The 22,558-nt window shown below is 41.7% G+C and overlaps 1 protein-coding gene and 1 long non-coding RNA gene across 7 annotated transcripts in view; one reads left to right on the forward strand and one right to left on the reverse strand.

The window, feature by feature from the left end:
• Positions 1–261: 261 nt before the first annotated feature.
• On the reverse strand, positions 262–22,426 carry LOC126049103 (uncharacterized). Its single transcript, XR_007509091.1, has 4 exons — positions 21,629–22,426; positions 11,517–11,733; positions 10,021–10,161; positions 262–662 (listed from the first exon to the last, which is right to left on the reverse strand). It is a non-coding gene; the product is annotated as an uncharacterized LOC126049103 (long non-coding RNA).
• The window catches only part of ST3GAL6 (ST3 beta-galactoside alpha-2,3-sialyltransferase 6), a 56,397-nt gene continuing 45,410 nt past the window's right edge, over positions 11,572–22,558 (forward strand). Inside the window, exons 1-2 of one of the 6 annotated variants that reach the window (XM_049824969.1) lie at positions 11,572–11,653; positions 13,846–13,924. Coding sequence is in view for 3 of the 6 variants with exons in the window: in XM_049824967.1 (XP_049680924.1) it covers positions 22,033–22,060 (28 nt within the window). In the remaining 3 variants the exon portion in view is untranslated. Of the gene's footprint in view, positions 11,654–13,845; positions 13,925–21,744; positions 21,815–21,867; positions 21,914–21,964; positions 22,061–22,233; positions 22,256–22,558 lie in introns of those variants that run through there. The other 5 variants (XM_049824967.1, XM_049824966.1, XM_049824974.1 and 2 more) reach the window with 5 other exon arrangements.

Genomic DNA, 22,558 nt, shown 5'->3' on the forward strand with positions numbered 1-22,558 from the left:
AACCCTGTGGAGAATGTAGGTGAGTCCTGCTTCACATTACACTCTGATGCGCAGAAGGACAACTGTCAACATTTTCAGAACATTTGCTAATGCTGTGTGCTTCAATATCTGGGAGATTTGCTATGTGGTGGGCCCTATTAAAACAGCTTAGTTTCCTGTTGGCAGACCATATGCCTTTAAAAAAAACATTGCCAACCAGAAATGCTGGCCACAGGGTCTTAGAATTTGTTCACTTCTTGAGCCTCGTCTTGAAGGATGCTGAGGACCTGCTGCCCTGGCTTTTACTGCTGAGAGCTACTTCCCCTTGGGACTTCTGAAAACTAGTATAATGTGTTTCAAGCCAAGTATCCAAAAATGACTGTATGAGTCATTAGGTAGTAAACACTCTGGGGGCTCAGCCAGTCTTACTGTTCTGCATTTATGCGGTGTGTAATATTACAGGGGTCTGGATCTGACTGTCTTACAAGCTACGCAATACACTAGATATTAATAGCAGTCATAACTAAGGGATATAGTTTGGCTGCTTTTGATCTCATCAGAGCCATATTTCAAAGCTTGCAGAGCTGAATGTAGAAATCCAGAGTCCTTAGACCTCACCCTTCATTATTTGAGCAGCAGGCCATCTGTTGCAGTAGTTATTCTGTTCTATACACAGCAGTTCCCTGCAAAGTAAAATAAAAACAATGAGATGGAAAAAAGATACTTGATGCAGTGCCTGATGTTTTGTTTGCTCAAATGGCATTTCCAGCTCTGCAGTGTGCAGTTGGAAATGAGGCCTCCTACTACCATGTCCTATGCAAACATGCTGGAAGGTACAATCTTTTACAGACAATTCTCTTAAAATTATATTGCCTGTTAAGTAGAATTTTTGCCTGGGCACTGAGATTATCAGCAAAGCACAAGGAAAGATTAGGAGATGCAATGTTGGCTAAGCCATCCATTCGAAGATGACTCAACGTCACAAGATCTGTTTAAAATACATAATAACTTGGGGTTCTTCTCTATTTGCCATCTTGCCCAGGGGTCCAGACTTTTCAGCTTTAGATCTTTAACCAGGCTGACGAAAGACTACTTTTATCAAGGGAGTTGAAGGTCGCGTGTAGTCATGTGATTGCATGAGCTAGCCTTCAGAAAGAAACACCACTACATTATTTAGCAACATGAAGTGGCATTATTGTCCTTTTAAATTGCTTTTCAGCACCAGGGAAAGATGGTATTTCTAGTACTTCTTCCTAAGAGTATGAATAGACCTTCTTGTTGCTGTATTCTCGAGGAATGATACTGAATCTTCTTTATGGCCATAGGGAGATCACATTTGCACCGTGTAGAGGTAAAACACTTCTTAGAGCAGCATGCTTGTGTGTGAACGAATGCTTCCTTAATGAAGGCCCACATTTCTTTGGGGGGCTATATGTGTGTCAAAGCAGGGCTTGCAAACTACCAGCCATGATTTAGGCACTCTCATGACACTGGAAGGATAAAAGGAGTAGCATGACTGTATCTATACTTTATTTCCATTCCCCAGTATGCAGGTTAAACCAAATCAGACAATATTAGATTAATTAGACTAATATACCTTAACGTATTTCTCCTTACTGAAGTTAAATTTGTGTGCCTACATCATCTATTGCTTCTTATCATTGCCCAAAAGATATAAGATATATTTATACACTAGAAAGTGGCATGTGATGAACTTATGCTGGTACTCAGCTAAAATAACAGTGAAGACAGAGCAATTCCAGGTAGAACTTGGGATAAGCCTCTTTTGTTCAACTATGGTCTTGACTATAAACTTTAACTACTGCAGTCAGCCCAAGTTACACTGGCTTGATTGCTGTCTTAACCTGAGTTAAGATCCCCTTGGTTTTGGGGTTTGGGTGTGGGGGTTTGGGTGGGTTTTTTTTGAAGGGTATGTTAAAAGAGTCTAAATTGCTTTAATTCCTTATGGACAAAAGGAAAGAAATAGTAATTACAAGCACCTAGGAAGATAGAGAAGGCTGCGGTTTTATGGATGGGGAGACTTGAAATCAGGGTGACATAACTTTCTTGAGGACACATCAGAGCCCCCAGCAAACCAGGGATTAGAATGCAAGATCTCCTGGCCGCTTTTCACAGTTTATTTGTGCCTATTTGTATAAGTTAGGAAAAAACGTGTGTGAGGGAGAGAGAGAGGAGGCTGTTTTATTCTTGAGCCTGTGTGACTATTTCACAACTAGTCTGTGGCTGTGTCTGCAAGTTTTCAGATATGTGGGGCTCAGTTCTCCCTTTTGGTAAGCAGAATTCAGGTCTAACCCTGAGAATGTATATACTTCTAGACATATCCTAATCTTGGACCATTCATTGATGCATAATGCTAGATCACATAAGCCATGTGAAGTGACATAGGGACCTTACTGACTGCTGACCTGTCGTGATCTAACCCCAGCCAGCAACTAAGCACCACGCAGCCGCTCGCTCACCCCCCTCCCCCCAGTGGGATGGGGGAGAAAAGAAGTAAAACTCATGGGTTGAGATAAGAATGGTTTAATAGAACAGAAAAGAAGAAACTAATAATGATAATGGTAACACTAATAAAATTACAACAGTAATAATAAAAGGATTGGAATATACAAATGATGCCCAGTGCAATTGCTCACCACCCACCGATCGATGCCCAGTTGGTCCCTGAGCGGCGATCCCCCACCCCAAGTCCCCCCAGTTTATGTACTAGATGTGACGACACATGGTATGGAATACCCCTTTGGCCACTTTGGGTCAGCTGCCCTGGCTGTGTCCTGTGCCAACTTCTTGTGCCCCTCCAGCCTTCTTGCTGGCTGGGTGTAAGAAGCTGAAAAATCCTTGACTTTAGACTAAACATTACTTAGAAACAACTGAAAACATCAGTGTGTTATCAACATTCTTCTCATACTGAACTCAAAATATAGCACTGTACCAGCTACTAGGAAGACAATTAACTATCCCAACTGAAACCAGGACATGAGCCCATGTGGCATAATCTGTCTCCTGCAATGGGAAGAGTAAGCAACAGGTAGCCATATTCTTTCTAATGCCAGCAGAAAACAGTCTGTATCCCAGGTAAATTTTTCACAAGTGAAAAGTGAGTTGCTTAGGTGTGCAAATTGGACTGACAGTTCTGGCCCTAGTAATCATTTGAGTGATGTGTTTGTTATTTTTCTAGCCATTCAGAGAGCAAGCATTATTATCAGAGAAATTCTGGAGTATTTTACTGTTTTATTCTCTTAATTCAGTGTTATTCTTCTACTACATCTTCAGTTCATGTACATTTTCCTCCTTTTCATCATCTTTTTCTTCCTTTCCTGTATCTCTTGCTATCACTGTCTTTTTCCTCCAGCTCACCTCAGTTCACTCTGTTCTTTCTACTCTCATACCAGATCAGTTTTCTCACTAGCATACACTAACCCTACTATGTTGGTATGTACTGCATATATATGATCATAGCATAATATATGGAAATATATGAAACAGTATGGTATGATAGAGAAACTGTGTAGAACCATACATTTATTTTTGTTGCATGTCTGTTTATTATAATACTGTGAGGTCTCAAGTAGAAAACTACTTTAACCCAGACATGTTGAACCCACCTAGTTGTCCTTCTTCTAGCTCTGCCATTATTCAGTTTTTATTGACCCAGACAGACTGAAAAGTGCCTAGATCTGAAGGAAACATCATTAAATATTTTAACCATCAGTCTGGCTGACATAGTGCAGCAAATGCGTAACCCCAATAAATGAAATCGCACAAAAGCAGACTTTCCAAGCAGGGTTAGGCTTTAAGTATCACAGTCTTATGCCTTCTGTCTCTGTTCATTCTACCTTGTCATAATCTTTTTCAGATGATCACCACATGCACTCTAATTAGAAAAGTCTTCTGAGTAGATGAAGAGAATTCTATCTGCATTTTCCAGGAAAAATCCTATGTCAGGGTCCCTCTTAAATAATGTAGGCTTGAAAAACCAAGAGGAAGATGATCAAGATAGTTGCACCAGTTTGACTCAATCAAGTTAATTTGATCAGTGCAGGTACTTTTTGTGGGCTCTTTCCTAAGTCAGAAGCAGCTGAAGTTGATTCAGTCTATTATGTGTTGTTAATTCAATTTCAGATTGTCAGTCTACATAGGTAGCTACTTTAGCTAAATCAGTGTAACCAAGTCAGAGTCAAGTAAGTGGGTAGGCCCAAATCTTGGCTAGCTGTCCTCTTCCATAGAGCGTGAGGGTCATTGCTGAGATTCTGAAGGTGAAGAAAAGAGCATCTGTCATGAAGAATTCATCCTTTCCCATTCAGGCCATGAGGAAAGTTACATTGATCAAACTGGAAAGAGTGCCAGCAAAAACAATAATGGATTGGAACAATTGTGCAAAGGCAGATCTTCTCAGTCATTGCCTTTGGGAACAGTTTGCTGCCTAAAGGGAAGTTTTCCATTTTTTGCAGGAGCAATGCTGTGTTTGGTACTTTTTATAAGACTTCAAATGTTATAGTTAGAGGAGATGGGTTTGGGCCACTGATTCAGGAGCTGGAAATCTTCCTGACTTACTCAATGTCTACTGTGGAATGTCTAATGTTATCATGAAATATTTCATAATGGTGAAGTATCTTTGGGAATATTGTGTGGATAAAATGACTTATGGGTACTTATGTTTCATTGACTGGAAATATTCTGAGTGATATGACAGGAGGCTGCAGGAATAACACCTGTAACTGGAAAGGACCTTGTGGAAAATTCCTGTGACTGCTAACCTTAATGAAGCTTTGTAGCAACAATGAGAAATATAACAGCAAAATAATAATAGTTTTAAAAACCCAACAAACAACTAAGAAAGATATAGCTCTAGAAGATTTTCTTATGTGATACATAACCACATTTTTCAAACTTGCATGTGATAATTATCTTTGAACACTAAAAGCCTTATTTTCATGCTGCCCTCTATTTGCACGTTAACTTAAAAAAAGGGTATTTGCCCCCACAGTTTTAAAATAAAGCCTACAAAGCAGAGGAAAGAGATGCTTATGAAATCAATAGGAAATTTTATCTGGTAAGAAAAACAAGAGCATGGTACAGTAATATGCTTCTTTTTTCTTCCAGCAAGAAGTGTTTACAGAGGGCTACAGCACCCCCACTGACTCACAGAAGTGCTAGTCTGTACGAGCCTTGCTGGTTGCAAATTTTCAAATACTGTTTCAGTGAAAATCAGGTAAAAGGGAGTTAAATGAATTGCCAGTTCCTGAAGCATTAATTAATAAAAGACTGGAAGAACTCCAAACACTTTTTAGTGATGAGGCCTTGTCTTCTTCACTAAGAGGAAGTTGTGAAGGCACTACTTGCATAGTTGTGCATATATGGATTTATCTTACCTCAAGGTGACTATGGCTGTGTCTACATTAGTGAGTAGCACAGCATAATAGAAATTGATTTGTAGAACCAGACGGTGCTGAAGACCCAGTGCTTTTTTATGGTGGTCAGTTTGGACTGACTCTAGTCAGGTCCGATGGACTGACTGCCCTTTAGCAGCTGAAGCACCCAAGATGAGTTTAACAAGCACATCTTCCAATTTTATTTTGTCCAAAAGAAATCCAGTCCATGTGCTCTGAGGCTGTTCTGTGACATGAACCCAAGTGCTCAACATGGGAGCTATTGGGAGACTGTCAGAAAAGCGCCTTCCTGATTTTAACACAAATGCTAATGTAGGCACCCTCCCTCAATTGCCAGCTACACTGAGGTAAAATCACAATGCAAGATTGATACTTTCATTTTCTTACAAGGCATGTTCATTGAGGTCATCACAGGAACATTGGGTGTAATTGCTATTTGTGATTTAATGTCAAAGGCTTCATAGTCATCTATTTTCCCATCTTTCAGCCCAGATGAAATATTCTTTAAAGATGTATTAAAGGCTTTCTACTTTGTACCTTTCTATCTTCTTATTTTATTCCACTTTGTAAAGCCTAACACTTAGTCCACTTGTAATTTCGTGAGGCTTTCAGTGGTTTAGATCAGGCTCATAGGTTCTATGCCATACAACAAAAGCATTTTCAGAACTCTTCAGAGTAATTTTCTCTTTTGTATCCTCTTTTATATTTCTTATTTGACTTTCAGAGATTGTTACATGCATGAAAGCATCTGCTGGCATTGTTCCCAACTATGATGACAAGTTGGGTTGTTATCAAGCAAGGGTTCTTGGAAGTCAAGGAAGATGTTGGAGCTATTTATGAAAAACTGCATACTCATTTCCAACTACGCTGATGAGAGTACCAGAAGAAAGTGGTTAAGTTCTACAATTTGTTGACTGAAGCTGAAGGAGCAGCTTTTAGCTGTGGAGGTATTTTCAGTTTCATGTGTCCCTGTAAATCAAGTGGAAAACTTGTCCTTTAATAGATTCTGTGCAAGAAATCTTTTATGAACACTGATCACTAGTATGAACGCTGTTGTGGTTGCCCTGGTGCTACAGCAGTAGTACCTCTTGATGGAGGCATAAATACCATCTTCCAGGACAATATTTAGTTATATATAGCACAGTTGTATTGCATAAAGTGCTGACAATTGTTGCAGGAACAGGGAGGTCATCTACATGAAGGACTGATCTAAAAAGAAAAATTTCTAAAACTCGTGGCTAGTTTAAAAGCAGTTCAGTTAACCTGTTTTTGAAAATAGCCAGAGCTGGAGCCACAGTTGCTGAAAATGTTATACTGTAGGTCTGCCACTGACTGTCATTACAAGAGGTGTAGCCATCATACCAGTAATGCTATCTCTTTTTAGCCTAAGTAGAGACAAACCATAAGTGTGTTGTGGATTCAGTACCACATAAACAGGAATAGCAAAGTTCAAGTAAAATAGATCTTTAAAAAATGCAGCTGATAGTAGTAGAAGAGTTTTGTTGAAAGTTTTTGTTTTTCTTCAAAGATTTACCAAGATTGGAGCCAAAAGACTTTGGACAAACTGATGCATGAGGCTAAGAACAGAGAGCAGTGGGTATAGCACCACATGGGGCTGGCTGTTCAAGGGGCTTTTTTGGGAAGGGTGGATCCTGGGATCAGGGAAGTCTCTTTCCAGTTGACTGGAGAACTGGATGGAAATCAGGGAGAGAAGCCTTTTGTACATGTGTTGTTCTTTTCACAGGGAGGAAAAAAAGAAGAGGATACTGAAGGATAAGATACCCAAGGAGAAAAACTAAAGTACAGGAATGGACATGCTTTAAAGCAGAACAAAAAGGAGGGAGCTCGGCAAGAGGATATGAAAGAGAACAGGACTATTGAAAGGGCATCCACATGGAAAACAGTCACCCAGCATTAAGAGGTATGTTGCAGTTCATGTATGAGTAAATACAGACATTACAAATTGGAACCAATTGGTGCCATAGTGAGTATAGCTCTTCATTTGTGGAAATGCTGGCCTAGAATATCTTTACTAGACTTCTCTGTTGGCTTTATCTTCAACTGCTAAGAAATTTGTGTCACACCAGCTATACCTTAATCAAGAGATCTGATTTAAAACCCAAAATGGCCATAATGGAGGGAGGAGTGGGTGTATGTGTGTGGTTCCTTAACTGTGTGTAGTTGACTGTGTCCCACGATTGTGTCTTGTGGTTTTTATTACAGAGATCTAAAGCATGATCCAGTAGATAAGACAGATCAAGAAGAGCTTAAGGCTTTTCAGGGTGGCTGTAACTGTTTTTTTAAAGGTGGCCACTTACTGCGTAGAAACCTTCAGAGCTGCTGTTCCATGGGCAGGGGGAGAATGTTAATACCCAGGACTATTAACTTGAGTTTCAGATTTAATGTCAGTTTTGCCTCAGTTAGTGTCTTTAAACTTTGGCCATTCGGTGGTATTCATTGGTCATCTGCTGTGGATGTTACTGGGAGATCCAAGTGCAAACAGAAATACCTGGGTTGTGAAGCTATGCTGGCTAGCCAGTGCACCAAGGCTGCATTAGAGAAACAAACTTCTTTTTCAGTTCATTGCAGTTCCTCCTTTCCTGAGGATGGGTGTGTGGGGCCACCTGATAAGAAGCACACTGAAAGCTGCTAGTGTTATGGAGATGGTGTTCAAAACTTTTTGTACTTTAACCATTGGTATTAGAAGCCAGCTGGGTCAAGTGGCACAGACCAGACTGCTCTTGTTTCCTGAAGACATTTTCATTTGTAGGAATCATTAGTGCAACTACACTCATTAATTCAAGCAATGAAAACTTGACTGGTTTTGTAGCTACTTACATTAACAAAGTATTCCAGTTATTTCCTTCTCGGGGAGTGAAAGGGACTTTGAGGGTGACAAAAGTTTATTAGGTCACCCCAGGAACACATTTCTGCAGTTGTTTGGCAGTTCTTGAAAATCTGAGTCATGCCCTTTCAGGATTCAAAGTTTCGCTGGTGAGCTGACTCTTGCTACTTGTCACCTTCCCACCCCAACATGTACCCATGCCTGTTTGCACACCACAAAATGTTTCTCATGTTATCACAAGTAACCTATCCCTCCAACTGTTACAGTACTATAAACAGTCGAGGTCTATTTTTGAACAAAACTCTTAACTAAATACTGAGCTTGCCTGCCTTGGTTTTTGGGGGGTTTATTGTTTGGTTTTTAGTGATTACATTCATATGAGCCAACTAAAATGAATTTTAAACCGAGATGCTGCAAATCCACCTGTAATTTTGTAGGAAAACTTACAGCAGTAATTACAAATGAGCAAATTTACAATATCAAGATTTGTGTGTAGGCAAATGAAGAACAGGACAAACAGATAAACTTATCAAACATATTTCATTAGTCTACAAATGTGCTATTATTTCTAATAATTAGGTTTGGGTGTTTTGCTTTTTACAAAATAAATTATTGGCAGATTTGATACTGACAACTGACCATATTGTGTTCAGAGATAAAACATGTAGCAAGATAAACCATTAGACACAACTGAGCCTCTAGGCATATAAACAAACAGCAGAAAATTTGTATTGTAAGTATGAGTAAGTTTTGTTGGGGTTTTTAGTTGTTTTGTTGTTGTTATTGTTTTGGTTTTTTTTAACACTGGTATATCGTGGACCCTTTTTTCCCCCGTAGTTGATAAACCGTACCATCAGCCCAAGTATTAGTAAATGTGAGTCTGACCATCCTGCACAGGTGAAAGCTGCAATGAACCTGTACCAATTTTGCAAAAAAAAAGTAGCTTCTTTAGCTGAAAGTAAGAACTAATAACAATCAGAATTTCTTTCCCCCCCCTAGTTGATAAAGCAAGGTCCATGGTCTGGATACCAATAATTGATTATTTCTCTTTTTACATTGGCATTTGCATTTTCTGTTCCTTTTCAGCAGGCTTAACTATCAAATACACTAATCAAATGAATGCTTACTTACTCCAAAGTGGAGCATCTTTCATCATTAATTTTTTTGCTTTGATGAAAAAAAAGTTCTTTAAAGTTCATAGTATAGAACCTAAACACATGCGTGGAAGTAGAATTGTTTTAGACCACAGACAAACATCAGGATGGTCAGATCTGCATTCTGTTTGTTTGCCCAGTATTTAAATCAGCTTGGCTGTCTCTTTATTGCCTCTGAGGACTGTGGATACACTTCATCTTAAAGATGCTGGTAGATAAAATAATCTGATTCAGGCTCTCTCTTGAATTCCAGTTTATGGTATTTGAGTTTAAGAAATTATTTCCTAGTCAAAGGTATGTTTGTTTTTATTCCTGTTGTTTAGGGAAAACTGGTTTTTCTCAGTTTAATCAACTCAACAGCCAAACATTGCATCTTCAACATGTTCAGTAAAACTGATCCCTAAAAAAGTGCTAAAGTAGTAAGGCATAACAGTGATCATACTATATATACTTTAGCAAATCTCCACATATAATTTATTGCTGTAGTTTTAATATCAGTTTTTCCTTTAAATCTCTTATATTCTCATGGAAAAGGTTAGAACCATTTTTGGAATTGCATATTTTTTAATCTATCAGAGGCTCTTCCTCTTCAAACTAGCCACTGTAATATCTGCAGACAATTATTAATTACCTCTTGTTCAGACCTGTATTTGCCCGTCTGTCTTTCCAAAGACACAATTCTGACACTTCCCAAACCAGAGGCAGGAAGAGGGAACAGTAAATTCACATTGCAGATGACTTCGAAAATCAGCAATTCTGTCTTCATTCAAAACTGCAATGAAAGATATTTGCTAAGCTCTCCACAGAACAGCAATCTGAAAAATGTTGGCTTGCTAATTTCAACAAATTAGGACTGAGGAAGATTAAGGCAGTGCAGGCTTCCAATTTCAAAAGCCCCTGGGTTTGCCATAGGGCTTGTTTGTTCCCTTCCAGCTCACATAGTGGGGAGAGGGAGGGGAGCATCTGTGATTCTCTAATTTCTAGACTACTGGGGCAAAGAATCTGAAAATCCTGGACACTCCTTCCTGAGAGGGCTGCCAGGATCTGTAGGGCTCCTGATATTCCTGACTTTTAAAAAAAGAAAAAATAATAATAAAAAAATATCTGCTTAGTAAGCTCTCTGCGGGCCAAGACACCAGAAGCACTCCCCAGTCTGTCTGCGGAACTTCTGAGGAGCTCAATAAGTAAACCAGCAAGAGTTCCAGCAGGATCCCAAGGGAAAAGTGCCTCTTGTCTTTGATTTACAATATAGTCCTTAAAAGTTCTCTAACAACATAACTGTAGATGAGGAGAAGCAAGCAGTCTGCATACCAATGGCTGAACATCCCAGGGAATGTCATCAGTAGTGACCAGCTGCAGAGTCAGATGCCACTAATAGAAGTCTTCTTAGAGAATTTCTGCCTCTTGGTGTCCCACAGTAACATCAGATCTGCACTGGCTTAAAACAAACCTGATCCCTTTCCTCAGTTCTATGGCTACAGCTTGCCCTGATCTTCTAAACTCTGAAATGCTTTCAGAGTCAGCTGACAGTTGTCCACAGGACCCATAGATCCCAGCAATCGAAGACAGATCTGGACCATCATGTGTCTGAACTGAACTGCAGTGTTGGCTCAAACTCTTTTTTCAGACACTTCGGACATAGGTAGAAGTTATTGTCAAAAAACAGGTAATATTTGTTGAAAAAATTAACTAAACCTGTGCAATGTCAAAAAAAACCTTTTCAATATTTTTTTTTGTTTATTTTTAAGTCACTCTTTTTCTTTCCTTCCATGTGTGAAAGACCAGAAAAATCAAGATATATGTCATCATTTATGTGGCAGTGGTCTGGTGTCTTGGTTCAAGACACAACTGGGCATGTGTCTTAAAAAGGGGAAACAAATCACCTTTTTTGTGCTTAGAAAGCAGTTTCCACTTGGAGTGTGGCACATTGCAGCATTCAGTTGCATTTATTTTGCAGAAGCTTCTTAGCACTGAAAGACACTGATAAATTTTAAGAGAGCATTCTAAAAATATCAGGTAAGCTCTAGTGACAAGAGTTAAGTTGGTATGAAGGTTTTAGTAATCACTCACTTTGCAGGCATTTTAGATAGAAGAAAACCTGTTCAGAAAGCAGGCTGTGTTACCTACCACACATGCTGAAACACTGTCTCTTCACAAGCAGACACAGCAGAGTATGAATCCCTTTTGGAAGAACAGCCTCAGGTTAGAGTAGAAAACCGGAAACGCTGGAAAGAGTAAAGGCAAAGGAGCTCCGTCTGGAAAAGGTAAAGTCTTACGAGTCCTCTTCTTTCTGAAAATACTTCTTTAGTCCTTGATGTGACTTCTGCAAAGACCACCTCTGCTTCTGTTAAGAGATGAAGGGCATGTAACTACTGGTACTGTTAGTGTCCCATGCTATTTGCCTCTTCTGGAAGGGTCACAGGATCCTTCTTTCCAACAAAGTGGACCTTTTGACTTGCAGTATCAATGTTTCAGAGTCTCCTCTCAAATTTCTCTATCATTGTTTCTCTCTTGTTCTCCATTGTAAATCACTGTTTGTGACTGCTTGTCAGCAACAGTGGCACAGTAGCACTGGGGTAATTGTCACGTTTGTTCTACATGTTCATGATGCTGTAACATCAGAGTTACAAGAACATATCCACCTGCAGGATGTGGACTTTACTGTTGATTTTTACATCAACCTTTCTGTCACCTAAAGGTAGCTGTTCACTTCATAAAGTATCCTCTAGTTTCTCAATTCAGCTCTAACTATATGGTTAAGCAAAACAGGCAACAGTCCATCAAGATTGTCTTTGTTTGCTGTGGGGATACCAGGCTACTTCCTAGCAGCTCCTACCAAGCACTGTACTGGGAAATCCTTAACAGACCTATTTATTTAAGTAGAATTATTTTGAAAAAAACTATTACATATGTACATTAGAGTTGATTTGAATAGAGACTTCTGACTATCCCAGGTACTGTGTTACCCAAATTGCTCTAGTTTATGGCATAGCTGGCTAAACTGGCAAAGTGAGGCTGTTTGTCACAGGTAATTTAATTCTGTAATTAGCTTTTCCTTCTTCCTATATGCCTGCAGGGCAAGAACCAGCTCTGGTTCAGTTATATTCACAAGAAAGTTAAAAGAACTTTTGGAAAACTGAGCTTCCCAATTACTAAAACAGAAAATAAGAAAAAAAAAAAAAAGAATCCTTGGGAGAAAAGAAAAATAATGTTTAAAATAGGCAAAGAGGTGGATTCTGCTCTCAGCTGTATTGATTTAAATAGAAGCTGTTTCAGTAACATGAAATCTAGATTTATGTAAGAATAACTGAAGGGCAACATCTGGTTCACTGCTTGTGTTGCAGTGACAGCTGGGCTTCACTTGTGCTTGCTGGAGATAACAGACACTTCCACATGGCCATACCAAGTTAAATGATCAGCTCAAAAGCACAAGTAAGGATGCAAGTATCAGCTGTGCCAGGCAGAGGGTAACATAACTGAAAGTTACTTAATTCTGGTCATACTTCTGTAAGAGAAGGTGCAAGTTTGCAGCCTCTTCTCAGCTAGGTCACTACGAACACTGGCCAGTTACAAAAAAAGTCTTTTTTTTGTGTGTTTGTAGGTATTCTGACTTAGCCCTTCCATGCTTTTAAGGGAAGAAGGAGAGAGGTGAAAGACCATAGGGCTACAAATGATGCCCATTATGTGGGAAGAATCTCACACTGAAGAGTTGTCACCCACTTACCTGTACACTTAAATAGTATGTTGAGGCAAATAAATTATCTGCTTTCTAAATCTCACTTCCAGCGAAAGAAAACCAAGTGGCAAATTAGGTTTTCTCTAACAGGGCTGTGAAACCTCAGTGGCATCGACTAAATGTATGCTGGTGAGGCTGCTTCCAAGATAGCTCCTAAAATAGGCACTAAAGATGTAACTTGACCCAGTGCTCCCTGCAGAGCCAGCTGCAGGGGAGGAGAGCTGCTTGCTGCACCTCTCCATTAGTTGAAGGAGATGACTGTTAATGACAAAACAGCTGTCTCTGATCCCATTGTTGTGTTTCCAAACCAGTAGCTCCATGGAGATTGGAATCCAGTTCCAAGTGTTCTGGATTCACTTCTGCTGCCAGAAGAGCCCGCATTTAGTTAAGGGTCAAGGTTAAATATGCCTGCAGTAGCCTATAGTTGGTAATGTAGTTCAAGCCTGTGCCAAGGTCAGCGCAGGGGGAAGGGACTGTCTGAGCTGCCTAAAAGCTGCTGCCAGTGCTTTTAGCCTTTACCCAGTGAGAGCTGACTGAACAGGTAAGACTCCTCTCCTGAGCTAAAGGCTTGTTTGAATTATTTGTACGGCACAGTTTGGCTAAGCACCACGGAGAGTCTGGATTGAGGATGTCACCTTTTTATTATATACTGTACTGCTGTAAATTTTTGTTGTCATTAATATTAAGTGGATCACTGTCATTTTCCTGCTTATAACACAGATCCAGAGCATGGACAAAACTACCATGGAGGCAAAGACAGGAAGAGAGGCATACTGAGTCCCATCAGCCAAGAGTGCAGGTACCTGCTTCAGACTTATTTATGCCAATCAGCAGGAAATGAGCAGGGCTTCTTGCCCTGCCTTGTGCTGCAAGGGAGTTCACCCAAACTTCACCTATGATTATCCTTAAGATTTCCTGTAATTTCCAGTCTCACTGTTAACGAGTGCTCGTCAGGACCAAAAAGACCACTGGTATCATCCGATTCAGTCCTCCCACTACCATAGGCAACTACATGTAACAGGCATGTGAGCGTTCTAAGTACCCAGAAGGGCAGCTGTCTTGATTTTCATAGGTGCAAAAAAGGAAATGAGCACCAGGCTCTGATTCCTGGCTGGCAGGCTTAAGTGTGCTTTATTCCACAAAGTGGGAAAAGGCTAGAGGTATGCCTGTGCCTTTTAGGAGAGGGAGTTCCCAAAAAAAGTTGGGTACAAGTGCATTCCCAAGAAAGAGGGGACGTTTTCTCTAGCAAGATCAGAGGTGATGGCTGCCAGACCTGAGGGTGATGTTAATGGGGTGGAGTTCTTTATGGGAATGGATGTGAAGAGCAGGAGGAGAGATTTTGCATCAGAATTGCCGTAGTACGCGGGGATTTGGAAGGTCTGAGGCATGGCCACACAAATTTGCACGGCAAGTTTCTTGTCAAAAAACATCCATAAAACATTTCTTTCATACCCCACCAATTTATGTTGTGCCAAGGGTCCTTTCCAATGCTTTACAATAAACTTGAGGCTTGTAGGAAAAGTCTAGAGAGCCAAAGGATAATGTGCTGCAGAGAGGCAGAAAACAGAGCAAGGGCTCCAGCAAGTTTCCACGTTTCTGCTATGGCAAGGAATTCATTACATTTGCAGCCAGTTTGTACCGCTTTGTTCTCATGCCAGCATTGTTTAGCTGCTCTCACAAGACAGGATGTCCATTCTCCATGTAACCCTTTTCTGCATCTTCTCCAGAACTGTTTTCTTCTCGTGTTGAGAGCCCAAATCATATACTGTGTTCTGAAGGAAACACCAGAGTTTTGCACACTTGCATCAGTGCTTCCCTATCTCTAGTAGAGAAATATTATCTTACCTAAGGCATGTTCTCTTTTTCTGTGAATGACTGAAGATTTATTTGTTGTTTACTTCAGTCATATTTTGCATGTCCTAGCTCATTTGACTTTTGACAAACCTGGCCTTAATCCTATGCATCTTTATCTCTGCACCACAGCTATCTTTGCTGACCAGGATTGTTTGCTATTTGTGACTGCTAAGAACCTCTCTATAGTGGTTTTTTTTCACTTATTCAGGTCTAAAGTGCTTCCCAAGAAGCTTTTTCTCTTGCTTGGAATATATATGTGGGATAGTTTTTATACGTTTGATCTAGATATATTCCAATCTCCCTCCACATTTAAGTCTTTCAGGTCTTCAGGTAAATTCACTAATGAGTTTCCTTAATTTGACAGTTTGCCCTTCTGAAGTTGAAAAAATTAATTACCAACTTCCTTCTGTTTGTTATTCTGTTCAATGTAAATGGAAATAGTTGCTGAGTACTCAGCCCAATGCTGTTTTCTATGACGAGCTTTTTTTTTTTTGCTTGTCTTCATTACTTAGTAATCTGGGGTTGTCTCTTTTTGTCTCGGTGACTACTGAGAAGAAATCTGCCAGCTATCATATACATGGCTAGCTGGGCCCAAGTGTATTATTAGAAGCGTTTGTTTCCCAAATAGTATCTGGGAAGTTAAAGTTGACCATGGCACAATTCCCAGTAGTGTTTCTATAATAACAGTTCAGTGACAGACCTCTTCTTGCACCATTATATTTTAGCTGCAGACAAGAAAGTCCAGGTTTCAATGAGGTGTCCAAATCAAAAACAATGACCCCCAAAAAAACAAAGGCTGTGAGCAGGTGGTCTGGGCTGCTGGAAGTAGAGCTTCCTGTTCACATACAATGGGAGTTTTATGATGAATGAAATGATGATGAGTTAAATGACAGACGGCTTATTTTTTAATAAATTGCAAAGATCGCTTGATGCTTTCCACTTGTCTGGATTAAATGGCTAAACACTGAAACAAAAGGAGTATTGTACTAAGATTGCAAATGTCTTGGATATTGGCCTATTGATCATATTCACATGGGCCAGGTCTGGCTCACATTTGGAACAGGAGCAGAGCAGTAAAAGAAAGTCTGTTCCATGATCTATTGCTCTCCTGAGTTATGGAGACCAAGCCAGCTTTTTCTGCCATAGGGCTGCTCTGTTCAGCCTGCAGTATGCTGTGAAGGATGGGTTCCCTCTCCCATGCTGCCAGTCCTATTTCGTGTGGGTACCTACTGGATTCTTCCGATCTGTTGCAAGTGACCATTTGGCCCACAGCAACGGTCATTACCTGGCAGAATTTGTAAGCGGGTAAGTCAGTCGTGGGAATAAATGCATTTAAAATTTTCCCAGTTGTTGTACATACATCCAAGACTTGAGTGAAGCTTGAACTCTTAAATGTAAGAAACATGCAAAGCACTCTTCTCCTTCTCAGCCCATGTCTGTCTCTCATTGAAATTAGCCTGCTGTTCACATATGACAAGGCTTCTAGCAGCTTCTGTCATACCATTCCTGACTTATGGTCAGGCTCACCCAGCCTTCTCGCCCTCCTCCTCCTTGGAGTCTAATCATAGCTATTTGTATCACTTTTATAGCTCTGTTTTGTGTACTGTCTTGCTACATCACATTTTCAAGCACAGACCCAATCCGAAGGGTACTTGAAGGAAAAACTGTGCACCTGTTTCCAGACCTTTGGCTGCTGCAAACCAGTAAAGGAATCCAGGTCAGTTAACCCTGGCCAAAGAAGTAGGCCAAAAGTTTGAAGTTGAAAGGTTATACATCCGAGAGCTGCAGTAGCTGCCTTAGTGCTTGTAATAAAGACTTGGCTGTACAGGCGAAGCCAGCAGGACACAGGACAGAAACTCGGGGTTCTGGAGACCAGAATGATAGCCTATGCAATGGGAAGCCAGAGGGGAAAAAAAAGCAGGGAGGCCTTTTTCATAAAAGGCACAGAGAAAGAAACTGGGCATTAAGCTGTGCTTAAAATGGCAAAAGCATCTCAGATGTTGACCTCTCTTTGGAAAGGAGACAAGGAGCAGTGAGTCCTGGCATGGTACCGTAGAAATGACAGACCTGTCATAAAAGGACAGGTATTCCATCTTCCAAAAGCATCTTATGTCAGTCATCTGAGCACATGAGGCTGAGTGGGTAGGGACCCAGAGCCACAGGTTCAAGGACTTCTTGCTTTCTCTGACCTCAGAGCCTGTCTGCATTTGGCACCGGGGCTGTGACTGATGGGTGGGAGAACTGGATCTTGAGAGGTTTGTCTCCTGCCAGGGGAAGAAGCATCAGTTCTTGTCCCCTTTACCTGAGGGAAGGGCCGCTTTCAGTGCTGTGAAGCTTCAGTTTGGATTACCCCTGGACACATGTAGAGGTGGAGTCATGCCAGTATACTGGCATGCATTGGAAGGATGGAGTGGACAAGTGGGAAACTTATTTTGATTTCCACATGACAGTGTAGTTTAATGGAAACAAGGCAAGAAGTGGAGGGGAGGAACCTGCAGTTTAATGTTGCTCTTGAGCTGGTGAAAACCACTAGCTGCTCAGGACGCATTTGCCATAATTTTGCAAACACTTTCCTCTTCTCCTTCCTGCTGTTTTGTTCACAGTGCTCTTCAAGTGGGTGTGTTTTGACCTATTTCTTCCTCTGCATATGCCTAGTGAAGCACAAGGATGTTTAGTGCCTATTGGATAATTATTTCTTTATGGGTTTGCAGATGCTCTTATGTATAGATACATGCCCTGAGGGCTTCACTTTGGTTGGCAAGTAGCACTTCCTAATGTGCTCACCACTTTAGATTGAATTGGTTAGAAGGGAGGCCTTCTCAGCCTACCCAGGTTACCTCCATGACATTTCTTGCTGTCATATGTTTTGTTTGCTTGTGTCCTCTCTCCCAGATGGAGTACAGGAGCACTGCACAGCCTGGGGCAGGAGAAAGCACTCTGAACTTCCCAGAAAAAGTAGTCCCTAGGGACCATGAGAGCAATCACAAGCTAATGTAGTTCTTTGGTTGACCAGGTCTTGGAAAAGTGACGTCAAACTAGGTGGGGGTTGCATGCTGTGAACTCCTGACAAATGCTGTGGGTTCTGATGACATGTCCTACAGCAACTAACCAGATCTTTTTAAAGCTCCTGGGACAGGCTTTAGCAAGTTGTTTCCTGGCAAAGAGTCTCTGGAAGAAATATGCAACCACAAATCGGTGACTAAACAAGCTACGTGAGGACTGGTGCTTACTACAGCTTGAGTGGTCAGTGCGGTGGAGAGCAGTCCTCTAGCATATCTGGGGCAAGGGGACTGAGAGAAACTCTATGAAACAGAGTTGTGCTGAGGCAGGTTTTGGAGCTCAGTAGCAAAGATTTGGGCATGTATGGGACTTGGGGCTGTTCTCATGGTGTGACATAAAGAAGATTAGAATCAGATTATGGCAGTAGGTAGTAAAGCTAGAAAATGAGTGGAAAAGGGATGTTATGACAGTCTGTATTTCTATAAATGCATTCATCTCCTAAAGTAATTAATAAAGGGGGATAGTTCTGTTGCATTTGACTTCTAGGACCAGAGATGTATGATAGACTGCATGGTGCATTGCATACACAGAGCCTGATTCATCATCTTTCATATTGGATTGTCAGGGAGGAAATCACTTTCATGATGCTGCAACTTCAGCTTTCCATTCTGTTTATTCCATGTTCTCCAGTTTTTCCTCCCCCATGTTCAATGTTTTTTTCCTTCCATTTCCTGTAATTTTTATCTTTGTTTTTCTCTGGTTTTTGCAAGCTGGGATAGAGTCCGGCTGCAACATTTTCTTAGTTTAGTAGTGACTCAGAGGTACAGTTTCTCTTATAACTGAAATAAGACTCGATTTCATTTGGATTTATTTTAGTTATTGCTTTGCATTTAAAGAATTTGCGTTCTGTGGCTTTTATGTTTGGTTTGGGGAGAGGTTTGTCAGGAGGATTGATTTTTTAACTGAAATAGAAAAAATCTGTTGACTTTTTGGTCACATGCATTGTTTTTGCTTGCAGGAGCATTCATTTGACGTCTTGCTAGTCATTCTTTTCCAAAGCATTTTGAAGTCTATTCATTGTTGTCAAATCATTGCTGATACTATTTGTGTGCAATAGAATATATCCCAGAGAAGTGGTTCCTTATGCTTTCTGCCAAGTAAATTCATTGGTGTTGTAGATTAGTTATTAAGTTCTTGCTTATACAGATAATTTTGAAAACAGCTAGGAACTAAACTTTTTTTGCACTGTATTAATTGTTCAAATTGCCATTTGAAGCCTTGAATTTAGTTTGACATATTTAGATGACAACAAACAACAGCTTTCATTCTGTTGCTGGTCTTGGACAGTTACAGTTGCCAGAAGAAACTGAAGTAAAATTACATTATTACAGATTAGATTATTATATTATTTGACCAATGTATTTAGAATTTGGGGTTTTGTAGTTTATTCCAGATAGAGGTGTATTCAGGTATCTTAGATATAATTCCTTATATTTATTACACACATTGCCTTTAATGCAAAAGAATAAAACTGTGAGCAACAGGTCCTCTGTTCACAGCGGTACATCTCCTGTGGACTTTGGCTGCAAATGTGAATGCTTAGCTCTTCCTAGAGTTACATGCCTTGTGTAAGACTCACAGAAAATTGACAAGCACATAACTTATGGCCAGCTGTGAAGTCAAACAACTTCTTCTAATCCATCACATAGTATCACCATAGAAACGTTGCATGTCTAACTAGCTTCAGAGGTGCATTGGTAACTTGAGTTGGCCTCTCTGAGCCAGCAACTCAGTCCTGCTAACAGCACGTTCATGTTCTTCACCCCTATGTTTTTCAGCCTGCCCAGAGATCCATGCTAGACTGCTACCAATACCCAGGTTAGCTAGTCTGGAATTAGCTCACACCCATGAACTCATGCACAAAAGATGCAGCACATGCATCCTGTCTGGAACAGAGGCAGGAATAGCATCCATTTCCTCAAGGTTTCCTATGTTGTTCTACGGTGAATAGTCCCAGCATCGTGTTCTGCATAAATCTGGCACATCTCAAGAATGAGTCTATCCTAAACAAAGGCAAGGCCTTGCAAAATAGAGCAAGGCCAGCACAAAATAATACCAGACTACATAATTTAAGACTGTCATGAAATGTATGAGCAAGTGGACCGAAGTGAAGTCATACAACCCATCTTCTGGTATTTCCTAACTTCTGACGCTTTCATTGTGCAACCTTAATGATTTTTTTTTAATTGGTCCTGTGCCTATAATACTTAGGTGAATTGAAGGGCAAGGACAGAAGAGATGAGAGCTAATAGGAAAAGATATATCAGAGTCAAATAAACTAATTTTAGAAGGCAGATAATATAGCTATATACTTGGAAGCAGTTTGGTTTTGTAAAGGCCAGGACATGAAGGGTAAAAACCTGAGGAACCTCGTGTGAGAAGGGACAAAAGTACAAAGGTATTTTCAGCTCAAGGCAAGACAAATTACAGAGGACTGAACTTTGGTTCCCAGCCCAGAACACATTGAAAGCCATCTCAGCAGGCTACAGAGTGGGATAGTCCCTTAAGAATAGACAAAATTTCCCTGCTTTTAGTCTGTTATTTTTATTGCGTGTACTTATAGGCTGTATAAAACTGCTGCTGAGAACAGACTCCACCTCTGGTCATTCCCCACGATAGCCACCAAACAAACCTGGAGCTGCTCTTCCAATAAAGGAAGCATTTTGTTCTGATACAATGCTAAAAACATACTGCAACCTCCCTGAAGCACCACTTAGAAAAGCTTCAGATTAGAAGCGGTCAGGATCATAACGTTTGAAACAGGAGAGGACAATTAAATTATTACCAACCCCTTAGATTTCTTCTAGCATGATACACTGCTCTGGACAAAGTCTGTTGATGCAGCACATGATTGCAGACAAAGTCATTTTTTTGCATCCCCTTTATGACTGGCAGAATTGTTTATTAACTTTCTCTTCAAATAGCAATGCTCTGTCCCATGCAGTTGGGGGCTGTAGTGTAGAGAGATTTTCCAGGAGCCCCATCCCTCTCTCCCGGGTTGGTAATACAAGGGGGGGGGGCTTCATTTTGCCCCTGGCAGCAGCTCTTCAGGGGAGTAGTTCCTTCCCTAATGGCTTTCACGGGGGTTGGCTGGAAGGGAGTAAGGTAGTCGGGAAGGAAGAATCCCGCACCTGAAATAACTGCTGTGGCTTTCAGCTTGCTTGGCTTCCCCCTACCCCCCCCCCCCCCCCCAGGTGACAATCAGTTCGTTAATTAGCTGTTAACTCCCGGAGGCTGAGGAGGCGCTGGCGGGGCGGGCTGGGAAAGGCTTATGCAGCGGCGGGGGCGGCTCGCTGCCCCCGCTCTACGGGTTTCCCACCCCCCCACCCCGGGCTGTCGGGGAAGGCTCCGGCCCTCGGCTGAACCGCCGGCCCGGGGGAGGGGGAAGAAGAGGAACAGTGGCCCCGGCTCCAGCTGAAAGTCAGTCAGAAGATACACTCGTTACTGGGGGGAGACGAAGCAGCGCTTTAGCTTTCTTCACGCGAGTCTCTCCTCCCCGTGGAAGGCTCTGGTATAAACCGAGGGGGAATTTCAGCAGACTCGAGCTAAATAACATCTCTGTCCGAACACACAACGTGCTTCCTTTTACCTTTTCTCTTGCAGATGGGTCTCAGCCTTCCTCTATCGTTATCGTAATTGCCATGGTTTCGGGAGTAAGGCTGAAGCTACCGAGAGGCTGCTGACAACAGCCTGCACGGCCCTGATAAGAAGCGACAAGTTCTGTTCTCTTGTCTTGTGTGACTGAAAGATAAAATATCTGTTCTGTTGACAACTGGTAAGTGAATACCCCGGCTTTATAAAGCGTAGCTATCTCTGTAAGCTGCTGCATAGGCTGAGAGGATCTTGAGGATGGTGCCTGAACCCGTAGGACTGGGTACGCTCAAAGTGCTTGTTCCCGAGTTTGCCGGCGTTTCTGACGTGAAACATCTCACCACGCCTCTTGCGCTATTTCAGACGGAAAAGCTTCCAGCTAACCTCATGTAGAGTCTATGCATGCTTCCAACCCGAAAACCTCCTCCAGGTAAGTACTGATGGCAGCAGCTGCCAACAACATGGCTATTCAGCGTAAATTGCCGCATATTCAAAGGCTGTTCCGATACATCAGCGTGTTCCTCGGTGAAAGCGTTCAAGGAATTAATTGAATTTCCAGAGGGATGAAGCCTGCCTCTACAAGCCTTCTGCGAAGAGAATACAATTTTAATCGGCTTGAGAGCTGGTGAGATGGGTTCCTGGGAACTTCCCGGTAAAAATTAACATCGCGGCGTAGCAGGGACCCGGTTACCGGTAGGGATGAGCCTGACAGGAGCCGAAGCGCCGCCGGCATTTGGATGCGCTCGGTGCCGCGCACGGGCGGCCGCCGCTGGGGACCGCCTGCGCCGAGGGAGAGGCTGGGCCGGGTCTCGCCCGCGGCCGCAGAAGGGCCCCCCCGGGGGCCGGGGGCGCTCCCCAGCGGGCGGCGGGGGCAGCCGCGGGGAGCGGGGCTTCTCTCCGGCCGCCGCCGTGCAGCGCGGGAGGAAGA

The sequence above is a fragment of the Accipiter gentilis genome, chromosome 21, assembly GCF_929443795.1.
Source record: "Accipiter gentilis chromosome 21, bAccGen1.1, whole genome shotgun sequence".
Taxonomy (NCBI): Eukaryota; Metazoa; Chordata; class Aves; order Accipitriformes; family Accipitridae; genus Astur; species Astur gentilis.